Source organism: Natator depressus, chromosome 3 (assembly GCF_965152275.1).
Source record: "Natator depressus isolate rNatDep1 chromosome 3, rNatDep2.hap1, whole genome shotgun sequence".
NCBI classification, from domain to species: domain Eukaryota; kingdom Metazoa; phylum Chordata; order Testudines; family Cheloniidae; genus Natator; species Natator depressus.
The window spans coordinates 143,565,282-143,578,237 of record NC_134236.1 but is presented as its reverse complement, the minus strand read 5'-3'; the positions used below and the strand labels follow the sequence as shown (position 1 = coordinate 143,578,237).

General features: G+C 39.4%; 1 protein-coding gene across 7 annotated transcripts in view; it reads right to left on the bottom strand.

The window, feature by feature from the left end:
• Positions 1-12,956, bottom strand: part of CNST (consortin, connexin sorting protein) — a 112,917-nt gene that overhangs the window by 36,906 nt on the left and 63,055 nt on the right. For all 7 annotated transcript variants that reach the window (XM_074948945.1, XM_074948948.1, XM_074948947.1 and 4 more), the window contains 5 exons: positions 11,813-11,843; positions 7,636-7,722; positions 6,975-7,089; positions 2,595-2,616; positions 2,310-2,406 (listed from right to left, as the gene is read on the bottom strand). In XM_074948945.1, the coding sequence (XP_074805046.1) occupies positions 2,310-2,406; positions 2,595-2,616; positions 6,975-7,089; positions 7,636-7,722; positions 11,813-11,843 (352 nt within the window). The remainder of the gene's footprint in view (positions 1-2,309; positions 2,407-2,594; positions 2,617-6,974; positions 7,090-7,635; positions 7,723-11,812; positions 11,844-12,956) is intronic.

The window sequence follows — 12,956 nt, the reverse complement described above, 5'->3', positions numbered from 1 at the left end:
AATGGCTCAGAATAGCTATTATAGAATTGCTATTCCACAATAGATTCCCATGTGGACATGCTAATTCCATACAATATAGCTTAATCCACTTAATCTCGAATGTCCTCATGGAGCATCATTCTACAATAGCTATTCCGGGCCATTTCCCCTTGTAGATAGCCTCTTAATTTGGCTATTTATCCTCTCACTAAGGCCCTCTTCAAATTCCTTGGAAGTTTCCCTCTCCTTTCTTACTACTATAATCACATTCTTGCCTCTAAAAGCCAAGTGACCGGAGACAGCCAACTAACAGATGAGACAAAACTGGCTTTTTAGTTTCCCAGGTCTCTCCATGCTATTTAAAAAATGTGATAGTCTTTATTCTGGAAAATGTATTTATATTAATTTTATCTTTCCTCCCTCACCCACCCATAATTCTCTTCTTTGTGGCTGCAGAAGAACATGCTGCCCCCTGCTGCTTACATGACTGGATTGTGGGAGGCAATAATAGCTGATTATGATAGACTTTTATTAAAAGCCACTCTTCTCCTAAAGAGATCTGCCAGTGTGAGAGCCAAGGACACATATCCACTGCTTCCCAAAGACATGTGCCAGCATGGGAGGTGGGGAGGAAGTTACATAAACACTCTTCACGGTATTGCCACCTCAGCATTCAAAAATCATTAGTCTGGCCCTCCAAAATCATGAGATTTTTAAACAACTATCAGAGCTTGTCTGGAATTTTTTTGATGGTACAGTTTTCCAGTGGAAACACAGTTTTGTCAAAATGTAAATATCTTGAGGGAACGTCAATTTTCACAAAATTTCAGAGGTAAGAAAGTCTAAATAAATTGTTTTGACAATTATGTCATTTGTTTTGAATTTTATAATATTATAATTTTTATATACAAATATTTTATATTGTACATCATAAAGTTTTGACATCAAAAGAAAACATTTTGATGAGTCTGAAATTAAATTTTTCAGAATTTCTGTTCTGCAGGAAATTTTGCCTTTCGTTCCGATTCTGAAAAAAAAAGTAAATTTAGAAATGTCAGAATTTCCTGCAGAACAGAAATTCTGTTTTCCAACCAGCAATAAAAGTAATAAATTTTGGTTTCTTTTGGGTTTCTGAACCTTCAGGCTGCAGTCGCTTCATGATTTAAAGCTTTTCTCTGCAACCATAAGAGTCACAAACTTACTTAAAAAACAGAAGGCAATCGGACATTCTCATGCAATCTCCTGATTCCAGGAACTGGGGTTGTAAGAAATATACCAACCATTACAAGACTCATGATAAAATTACGATAGCTGACAGCACTTTCTTCAGCCTTGTGAATGAGCTTAGATGCCACGGTAGTGGATGTGCTCTAAGAACCCAGACAGAAAGATAACTGTATGTGTGGGTGGGGATGGTGGTAATGATAGAGTTGTGGAATGGAAGGAGAAGAGACCTGTAGTGTGTAGAGAAGCAGTGGTTCCCTGCCACCATCACCTCCTAGCTTCTGACCCCCCGCCAAATCTCCTGGATGATGGCAGTTGCCACTGGAGAGAGAAAAGCACTGAATTTTAGACCACTTTAACTCTCACCATCTACCTCAGGAACATGCAAAAATCTTTGTTCATAGCGAGAAAAGATGTACTAGGGTTAAATAGCTTAGAAATTAATCTTCCTTCTCCATTCCCATGCAATTGTACTGTATGGGCTATCCTCAAACAGAGCACTACTGTGTCACTGCAGAAAAGGGAAGTAAAGATGAGAGAGACTTCCAGTTATCATCCTGAACAAATATTAATGATGCATTTTCTTTCTTTCAGACCCCCAAATATGCATTTCTTAATTTTTTCTTTGCTGGTATGGAAAATGAAGCTTTATACAGGATTGGTACATTACATGTCAGACCAAAATATGGATCTTTTAAATAATTAATTATATTTAATGGCCACAACTTAGAATATTTATAACAAGATCCCTTGCTAGCCAGGCATTTTATATATTGGAGGATCATTGGGTTGGCACTAGTATGACATTTGTACCTATTAAGAATAGCCTTTTGTATGTTATATGAACTGATATAACACAAAAAAAATTAAAATATTTTAAAATGCTATTTTAAAGTAATTATTGTGAAGACCATTCCCTACCGAGAACTATTCATTATTTATGCTGTGCAAATACTTTATAATATTCTGTGAAAAATTAAAGTTTGCAAAAACGATGTGCACTCTCTTTTCTGCTCCTATTATGTGCTGCAACTCCAAATGCAACAGCTGCACAATATCAACAGGAGTACATTTAAAAATATGTACACAATCTATACAAGATGTACCTGAATCACAAGCAGCGGCCTCTCTTTCTTTTAAATCTTCTGATCCCATTAATTGTCCAAACCGATTGCCTCCCAAGGACTTTTCAGTAGTTATTAGCTGTAAAATAGGACAGCACTTACTGTAACTGTTGATTTTAAATTCAAACACTGCAATTATTTGAGAAGTCTACTCGGTACAAAATTTCCAAACCAACTCTATAAAAAGTATGTCAAAGCACACTAAAGAATACCCTTACTTATATTTTCAATTGGTAAAGCAGCATCAAGGAAAACATAAATTCTTACCTTGTGTTTGGATACAAGTGGCCTGCAGCAATAAAGAAAAGAAGAATAAATGACCACTTTCAGTAACAATATTCTTCACAACAAATGTCACAATAACTACTGCACAAATCATACTAGTCCCTTCCTTGCTCTAATATTAGCACAGAACTTTTCCAACACTGAAACAGTATCAGTGCACTAGCATAGTTTAAAGTATAGAGCTGTACCATATGTTAACATCATTAGAAAGCCAATTATTATGGACGTTGCTGCACGTAATTGAGAAGGCAGTTAAAAGGATAAAAACACATCAGAAATGTTCTAAACTTCTTGTAAATGTGTTTTGAAAGGGACAACTTCAAAAATCATACTTCTGTCTGCAAATGTTTTACCAACTAGCATTAAAAGTAACATCTGCTGTAACTGAAAGAGATTTGGAGAAAATATTACTCCCCCTCTCCCCCAGTTTATTCTAGTTCAGATTTTTGGAAGAATTGTGCACCCATCACTCCCTCTGAAATCAGTGGGACCCACAGCTGGATCAACACCACTGAAAATCAGGCTATGTATTCTACAGCTTTAGATACACAATTAGCTCCATGGTTTATCCTGTATAGTCAGTCCTGTCACACAGCAATAAGGGAGAGAGAATTTGTTTTAAAAATTATTATAAAACCACAACACTTGGCAAGAGGTTTCAGGGCAAACAGAAACAATGTTTAACACATTTTTTTTTTTTAAAAGTGTTTAGATTGTAACTTGACAATATGCCTTAAGGTATACAAGCTTTTTTTTTTTTGCAAAGGCAAAGCAGAAACAGCCCAAAATAGTCTCTTAAAAAAAAAAAAAGTGTCCAGTATGAGCATTTGGATTATAAAATAAATTACTGGAAAAAAAATCACACATCTATGCTCTCAATTAGAAAAACACATAGTTCAAATATTCAAAGAGCTCTATCTTAAAAACAAAACAGAAAAGTGATTTGGATTTTTGTCACCAGGTAAATCTAACTTCAATCCCTAGAAAAAACATGGAACAACTATTAAAAGAATCTATAAACATCTAGAGAATACTGACAACAGGAATGATAACATGGATATTTAAAGAACAAGTTATGCCAAATAAACATGGTCACTAATTTTGATCAAGTTACGTAATTAGTGGAGGAGGGGAACATAGTAGATGTAATGTATCTGAATTTTAGTCAGTAAAGTGAGGACACATGGAACAAATTTCAAGGAGAAAACAGTACTTGTGCTGCTTTCATTTATGCTCAAATAAATTTGTTAGTCTCTAAGGTGCCACAAGTACTCCTTTTTGCAGATACAGACTAACACCGCTGCTACTCTGAAAGGAGAAAACAGTTATTTACAATAAGACTACTATTCTGTGCCTACAGAGATGCTGCTAGATGCTGAGTATATGGGCCAAATCTCCTATTCCAAGCCTATAGTTGGGCCGAAATCCAAACTATATGGGCCAAATCTCCTATCCCAAGACTACATGTAATGAGGCTGTATATTAGGGAACCTGACAGGCACTTGGGCAAAGGAATCCTTCATTATCAGTCAGAGACCAGTAGCAAGCTGCTACTGCAGCCACAGGGCTAAAAGTTGCCTCAGTTGCCCTAGCAGGGTTTCAGGTTTCTGCTTTCCAATGGCTCCATATCAAATGTGCTCAGACGATAAGTAAAGAAATTATTTTTTTCTGACTGCCAGCCAGACAACCTAATCTAGGCTTTGACAGTCAAGCTGTTTTCTTCTTATGCATCACCACCTGTGATAAAGGTTCTGCAAGCCAAATTATTCCCTCAGTGACACATGGATGAGAGCAAGCTGGCTGAAGTTATTGCCAGGCAAGAATGGAAGGGATGGTAGAAGGCTGGAGAAAGCAAATGGAAAATATGGCAAAAACTGTATCTGTCCCTCTGATTAAGCACATCTCTCTGCCACGTGCAGTCATTTTTACAACCTTGGAATCTGGTTAGATTTTCAGTTACTACTGGATGACCACCATTCAGTGATAGCGAAGATGGCTCTCTCCTTTTGCAACTGCCCAGGACACTGTAGTCTTTTCCTACCAAAGCAAATCTCAATGCAGTGATTCATGACTGTCACCTCAAGGCTAGACTACTGCAATATGCGCCATTTGGGGCTCTACCTTAAGTCCATCTGACAAGTGCAGAATGCTGCTTGTTAAGCGGAGGATCCTGCTTCAGTCATATAACAGCCGCCTTTCGGATTTGCACTGGTTGCCTGTGGGTTTCTGGGTGGAGTTTCAGTGCTTTGTTGGTTAATGCCAACACTTTAATGGCCTTGGACCTGCTTGAGAGTTTATTTCTCTTTCTCTGTGCCACACTATCACAGTTGAGATCCACGCAGCTGCCTGCGTTGTAGCACTCTCAGGCTATGTCTATCCTACTGTGGTGAAGTGTGGGGGAGGGATAGCTCAGTGGCTTGAGAATTGGCCTGCTAAACCCAGGGTTGTGAGTTCAATCCTTGAGGGGGCCACTTAGGGGTCTGGGGCAAAAATTGGGGATTGGTCCTGCTTTGAGCAGGGGATTGGACTAGATGACCTCCTGAGGTCCCTTCCAACCTTGATATTCTAAGTCAATCTGAGCTACATGAATAATGTAGTTGGAGTAGACGTAGCTTAGATTGAGTTACTGCGGTGTCTACACCACGCTGGGTCGACAGGAGACGCTCTCCCATTGACTTACCTTACTCCTCTCGTTCCCGGTGGAGTACTGGAGTCCACTGGAGAGCGATCTGCCGTTGATTTAGCGGATCTTCACTAGACCCACTAAATCGACCCCCAGTGCATTGATCACAGCCGCATCGATCCCGCGGTAGTGTAGACATAGCCTCAACATAATAGAAAGGGGACTTTTTGTCCAGGTATACTGTGAAAGCCTCTTTCCTTCAGAAATGGCTCCCTCCAGTCCAGAACAGTCCCAAGTCTGTTGACCTTCAGGCCATGGTGCCTCTTGTTATCTTATAATGTTATATAAATATATTAGTAAGGCTTCTGACACAGTCCTGCATGACATTCTCACATAAGCAAACTAGGGAAATGTAGTCCACCTGAAATTACTATAATGTGGGTGCATAACTGGTTGAAAGACCATACTCAAAACCGTAATCAAACTACAACGAGGACTGTGATCAATTGTTCTCCACGTCCACTGAAGGTAGGACAAGAAGTAACGGCCTTAATCTGCAGCAAGGGAGATTTAGATTGGATACTAGGAAAAACTTTCTAACTATAAGAGTGGTGAAAAACTGGAATAAGGCTTCCAAGGGAGGTTGTGGAATCCTCACTGGAGGTTTTTATAAACAGGTTGGACAAACACTTGTTAGGTATAGTCAGAGGGCTGGACTTGATGGCTTCTCAATGTCCCTTTGAGCCCTACATTTCTATGACACTACGATAAACAAACAAACAAACAAAATAAATAAAGGAGCTAAGCACTATTATTTATTATTAATATAATTGCTTCACGTAAAGAGAGTCCCTGTAGTGCATTCCTTCCCAATGGCACTAGAGAAACTCAAAAATATGAGAGCAGCTCCTCTGCTGTATAGAAAGAAACTACTTAACTCTCATGCCTAAACACCTTGGCTTTAAGGGACCCAACTGTTAGCCACTGATTGATATTACTGTAATCTTTTCTGAATGACTTGCTAAATGCAAGCCATGGCAAGAATTATGCTATGGTTAAAGTGCAAGTCACTAGCATGCTTCATCAGCCTTCTAGTACTGCAGGCACCAGACTTTGAACTTTAAACTTTTAAAAGCTCCTCATTGATGATTTTTATGTTTGAATTATTTGTGTTTGTGTCTTGCCAGAACATGATCAGATAACTACATCAGACGATAGAATCCGGTATCTCTATAGCACACAGTTTTCATCTGCTGTTTTGTTTCATCTTGAATAGTAACTTTATTAGCAAACACTACATCATATCACACTTTATTTGAGGATTGCCATCCCAATATGACTGATCATAACTGTATATTTGGGGACTAAAGGACAATTTTGTCCAACTGAATCCTCACCAGTTCAGCAAAAGAAGGCAGTAATGTGATCCAAGTATAAACTCTTCAACTCCCCAGACTATCAAAGTAATACCTGGACTCTATAGAAATATTTTTAACAATATTAATCCAGTTTGAGAAGTTACTGTAGAACAAAGTATTCTTACTACAGATTAAAACCAAACATTTCCTATCAAGAACAGCATCTGCCTTGTAGTTGTGAATTGATTTTGACCCATTTTAAATCAACTGCTACAATTTTTATTTTGGGGGACGTAGTTGAATCCATTTCAAACATCTGCCATACAAATAACAAGGAAGTACACTTTTACTTGCTAAAGTAATAAAGTTTGCTATACTTACTCTTGATGTGATGTACAAAGTTTAGCAAGATTTTCTAACTCTTCATTGTTAAGTCCTTTAGCTGAATTACTCAGAGTTGTAACTGTACTGGGCACTGCTGTTTTCCACTTTGTTTCTAAATTAAACCACAAATAGTTTTAGCCACACTGCTACAAATTAGCATGTATTTAGCCATAAAAATGTGGAAGCCAAAGAGACTAGTCTATGGCAAAATATGTTCAAGTCCAATTTTGGTTTTTATCAGTAAAACAAATCTGTTCTGTGTATGCTGTACAATTACGAAGAAGACTCTAGATAAAAAGCATATCATCATGACACAATAAATTGTGTTTTCAAGAAATGAAACAAATGTCATGCTAGTTTCACCAGAGAATATAAGAATCGACCATGGTAGCGAATTCAAAGTATAGAAACTGACCAAGATAAAGAATGATCCCTTAAGCATGCCTTTTCTTCACAAAGACGACAGGAGAAAAATCCGAGGAAAGAATAATTTTCTCATGACAGGCTCTTAAAGGTTCTGGTGAAAAAGCTACTTTTGTTTTTGCAACACAGTATTGACTGGAAAAATATTTGTTCTATTATTTAGAAAGAACAAGTTCCATAAGCTTATCTAAAAGATAACTCTCCTCTCCACCACATTAGAACAGACTGTACTTACCCCACTGCTCCTGAATGGAAGAAAGATTTGCAAGTAGCTGCTCATGATATAATCGTTCAAGCTGAATGAACTTCATTGCCTTCTCATCTGAATGGAAGGTTAAAGAGAAATACAGATACAGACAGACATATTGGGATATACTTATATTTGATACCACGTTCAAAAGGACATAGTCTAGTTCTATGACTGAAACCTGGTACATCCATTTTGGTACTTGTGTGAGTGGTTATATGGGCAGCACTCTAATAGACTTGAATAAATTATTAAACTAAACAAAAACTGAAAAAGAGTTGAAAATATATCTTCCTAAAAGCAGCATGGAAGATTCTTTTATTACATTATCATCTCTTTCCACAAAGTTTGACCCCGAGAAAGTATATTTGATCAACTATGAGTCTAAGTGCAGGTACATTATACATTTTTGTGTTAACTTACTTATTGAAAAAAAAAATCACCCCAAAAGCAAAGACAAGCATTACTACACTCAAAGACAGAACCACTCACATCCAAAAACATCAAGTGCATTTCCTCTGTGTTTTGAACAGCACTAAGCATACTGTACAACGGGGGTTGGTAACCGGCAGCACGCAAGCTGATTTTTAGTGGCACTCTGCTGCCTGCCGGGATCCTAGCCGCCAGCCCCGCTCAGCCCACTGCTGGCCTGGACGGATGAAACCCCGGGCTGGCAGTGGGTTGAGCAGCTCAGCGCGCTGCCGGTCTGGGGTTCCATCTGCCGCCCGCGCTGCTGGTCTGGGGTTCTGTCTGCCGGCCCCACTCAGCCCGCTGCCGGACTGGGGTTCTGTCCATCTAGGCCGGCAGTGGGCTGAGCGGGGCTGGAGGCCAGGACCCCGGCTGGAAGGGGCCGGTGGACGGAACCCCAGACTGGCAGCGTGCTGAGCTGCTTAGCCCGCTGCCGGTCTGGGGTTCCATCCGCTGGACCCTGCCAGCCGGGGTCCCGGCCGCCGGCCCTGCTCATCCCGCTGCCAGTTGGGGGTTCCATTGGGGGGCCCCTGCAAATGTAAAATTTATTACTGGCAAGCGAAACCTTAAATTAATGAAGACTTGGCACACCACTTCCCAAAGATTGCCGACCCCTGCTGTAGAAGCTTAACCAATAATAATAAAGTAGCACTTGGAGGCAATTTATCTCTTCCCAAAGAAGACATCTTCACCAAAAACCTGTTAGACAAAACACAGGGCATAACTTTAAAGGACTGCAAGCATTTTGATTTCCCCTTCTTAGGACAAGGACTTCTAATACAGTACTTTGTTTGCACAGCTGCAGTAAGGTGTGAACAGTCACCAGCAAAAGTTACTCCTCAGACAATCTATTTTTGAAGTATGAAGGGGTCTCATTTTTTGTGAAATATTTTGAGATTATGCTGACCATTCCTCCAGGGCCGGCTCTAGGCACCAGCAAAACAAGCAGGTGCTTGGGGTGGTACAGTTCTAGGGGCAGCATTCCAGCACTGGCCATGCCGCCCCTAGGAATGTGCCCCTGCCGCCCTAGCTCGCCTCCACCTGCTCCCCTGACTGCACCGCCATCACCGCTCCGCTTCTCCCCTCTCCCTCCCAGGCTTGTAGCACACAAAACAGCTGTTTGGAGCGGCAAGCCTGGGAGGGAGGGAGGGAGGGAGAAGCCAAGCGGCGGCACGCTCGGGGAGGGAGGCGGTGGTGGAGCAGATGTGAGCTGGGGCGGGGAGCGGTTCCTCTACCCCCCACCGTTACTTCCTGCGCTCTCCCCCCCACTCACCTCTGCTCTGCCTGCTCCCCTGAACACACTGCCTCTCCCTTGCCTGAGAGGGAGGGGGGAGAAGCAGAGCAGCGGCGTGTTCAGGGGAGCAGTCGAAGCGGAGGTGAGCGAGGGTGGGGAGTTGGGGGGGGGAGCCGCAGGAAGCGGGGGGAGGGGAATGTGGTATGCCCGGGGGAGGAGGTGGGGCTGGGGATTTGGGGAAGGGTTTGGGAAGGGGTGGAGCCGGGGTGCACACAAAAAAAAGCGGGGGTGGCCAAAAATGTTTTTGCTTGGGGCAGCAAAAATCCTAGAGCCGGCCCTGCATTCCTCCTTTACCAACCGTCTCTTTCCCCCCCTCTGCAGGGCCTTCACTGTGTCTGCAAATGTGTTCTAAAAGCTGTATACTTTCCTACTAATTCTTCTCCTGCCAAGCAGTATGAAGTTAGCTAACTGTCATTCCATTTTAAACCACCTCTTGCCAGGTGTTTACACATTCAGCTATTTCAAATTCCATTTGGCAATATACTGGAGCTGGAAACAGAGTGAATCAGGTTCTGAGTATATAGACACAATATTTGCATTATTTATACCAAATAAAATACTATAGTAACCACCACAAAGACACAAGTAGTACTTACTCTTTTTACTAACTATGGGATACAAATGTATAGCATGACATAAACAAACAGCACTAAAGGAGTTCATATTCCTTGCCTTGTATAAACTTAGTAGAAAATAAAACACAGAACACAGCAATTGCCTTATTGGATCAGACCAATGGCACATTTAATCCGGTATCCTGTCTCCACTGATGGTTAATATCAGATTCTTCAGAAGAAGGTTTAAAATCCCTATCATGAATAATTATGCAAGAGTATAGTTAGGGGTAAATTCTTTCCTAATTCCACAGAGTTAATGGTTGCAAGAGCTGTTATCCCTTACAAATATTTATTATAGTTAGCATAATTTTAGCTACCCTTACTATTGATATAAATGTCTAATCCATTCTAAATTCTTTGCCCCACTGTCTCATGGCATTGAGTTAGACAGCTTCACTAAGCATAGTGTTAAAAACATATTTCCTTTGACTAGCTTTCAATGTATTGCTTTTCAATTAAAGCAACGTTCTTCTAGTATGAAATGTGAGCACCCATGTGGTTTTCGCTCTACTGTACTTCTGTCATGTTTGCTCTAAACTAAATAGTCCTAATCTTTTAATCTCACTGACAAATATTTTCCATGCCTCTACATTTTCATTTATTTTCTTTCTTTCTTATCCCTTTTTCAGATGGGATGACCAAAAGTAATGCTCAAGGTGGTGACATACATTCTATTTTAAATACTAGCTTTACAGTATTTTCAGAATTATTCTTTATCCCTTTCTAAATACAGTTTAATATCACTTGGGCTAGATTTCCATGTTTAGAAGAATACTTTCTGAGACTTGTAAAATCTTGTATTTTGCTATTTAATCATAATGATTTTTAAATTGTCTTTCTGCTTTATTTTTTGTTTAAGGATATGCATAAGTTCCATGAGTAATGTGATGCACTTAAGTAGCCTCCACACCCATACTAAGGATATATATTTCTTAGCTTTCATCTTTAGGTTCTAAAGAGTTTCCAAGTTTTTTGAAAAACCATACTTCCTAAAGTATAACATCACAGCATTAGGTTTTAGTATGATCAATCCCTCCTAGGATGAAATTAAGTTAGATTATGTTATAGGTCACCATGACTGGCTCAACTCCTGGAATCAAGTCCTGTGTATTATTTAGGAATAGGTCAAGAGTAACCTCTTCCCATGTGTGCCCCAGAACTAGCTGTTCCGAGAAGCAACTGTTTGTGGTTTGAGAAACTATTAAACTAAACTGTATGCCTATGTAACATTTGACCAATAAATGTTTGGGTGGTAAAAATCATACGTTATTGTTTTGCTTTTGTTACCCCCAAGTTCTCCTTCAACACTGTGCACTAGTTATCATTATCCTGATGCAGAGGTCAGTAGAACACACACATAAGGCCCACCATCACTACAGTAGTATTTTTATAAATTAGGATATATATCCTATTTGGATAAGGCATATTCTTAATGCCTAATACTCAGAAGAGGATTTCTCATGTAAAACAGTTGATTTCTTTGAAGCATATAACTGTTTTGCTTATGTCTTTGTTTCTGGCAGGCACTACCAATTATATCAGTACAGCTTTGGGAAGGGGGATTTATTTCTTTACTTGTACTCCAGCTAGCTGGCTAAGAAAGCACAGCAGAAAGCACATATTGTAGGCTTACTCATGTATAAAACATGGCATGTTCACCTTTTCCTAACCCTGATCCACAGCCTGTGAACCATCAAAGTCTGTTTTCCTTTCAAATTTTTATTATGATGCCACTTTACTTTTTTACAAAATGGAGCACTGTTAATTTGGATCAATGAAAGGATACATTCCTCCTCCTGAAAATAGGCCTCAGCTATCTGTAAAGGAAAAAGAAAAAGAAAATAATGTTTAACATCACGATTCTTTGATTCTTTATTATAGTCATGCATGTATAATATTATCTTAATTTTTAAGAGTTCATATTTTATTTGTATACATTTGCTCCATGTTAAAACTAGACATAAAAGTTCTTATTCCAGGAAAGGTTTTTTAAAAGGAAAATCAAATAATTTTACAAACAAAAACCACAAAAACCCCACCCACTATATTCATTTTAAGACAAACAGATATATTTCAAAAAAGTTATACTTTGCAGATGAATATTTGGTCTTTGAGATTAACCAAGTGAGTAGGAAACAATAAATACTGACAAGACCATACAAGTAGCAAATATAACTCCTTTTTCTTATATTCACGGAAACCGATAAGCCCAAATGTTAGTTGGGTTCTAGATCTTTTAAACTGATAGGTTTTTATGCTTAAGTGATTATACAACAAAGAGCTTTATATTAAGGCAGTCTACATGGTGCACATTTTTACTTACATGCAAGGGATGAGAGTATGAATTCTCTTATCAGATATTACTCCCTCAGGACTGCAGGAAGTAAGATCATTGCAGAGAGGGAATTCTTGAGTAATGCTACAGCACAATCTGCTAAAAGGTGAAATGGGGAACACTCTTTCTGAAGGGCCAGTGTCCTGACTTATCATGCAAGAGCAATCTTTGGATAGAGAACTTTAAAGGTGTGGTGGGGGTGGGGGGGGTGCAGCCTGTCACAGACCACAGATATAACTACTCTCCTCTTTAGGTCCCTTTCACAGCACTGTGAACTCCAAACATTTGAAAATCATGAGTTGGACCTCAAAAAAAATGGCAAGATTAAAAATTAAAAAAAAAAAAAAAAAAAAAAACAGGTCCTTTTTATTTGTCTTCTAGTTTTTGAATTTATAGATTACAGTCAAGCTTTTTTCTGCAACTACACAGGCCAGAAACTTTTTTTTTTTTTTTTTAAATGAAAGCTGAAATTCTCATGAAAATCTCAGGATTTCAGGACCTGGGGCTTTAAGAAAAGTATCAATTATTGCCAGACTTGTGATAAAAAATTTTTCTGCAGGAAACAGAAAGGACCAACTGCAGGACCCATGTGGAA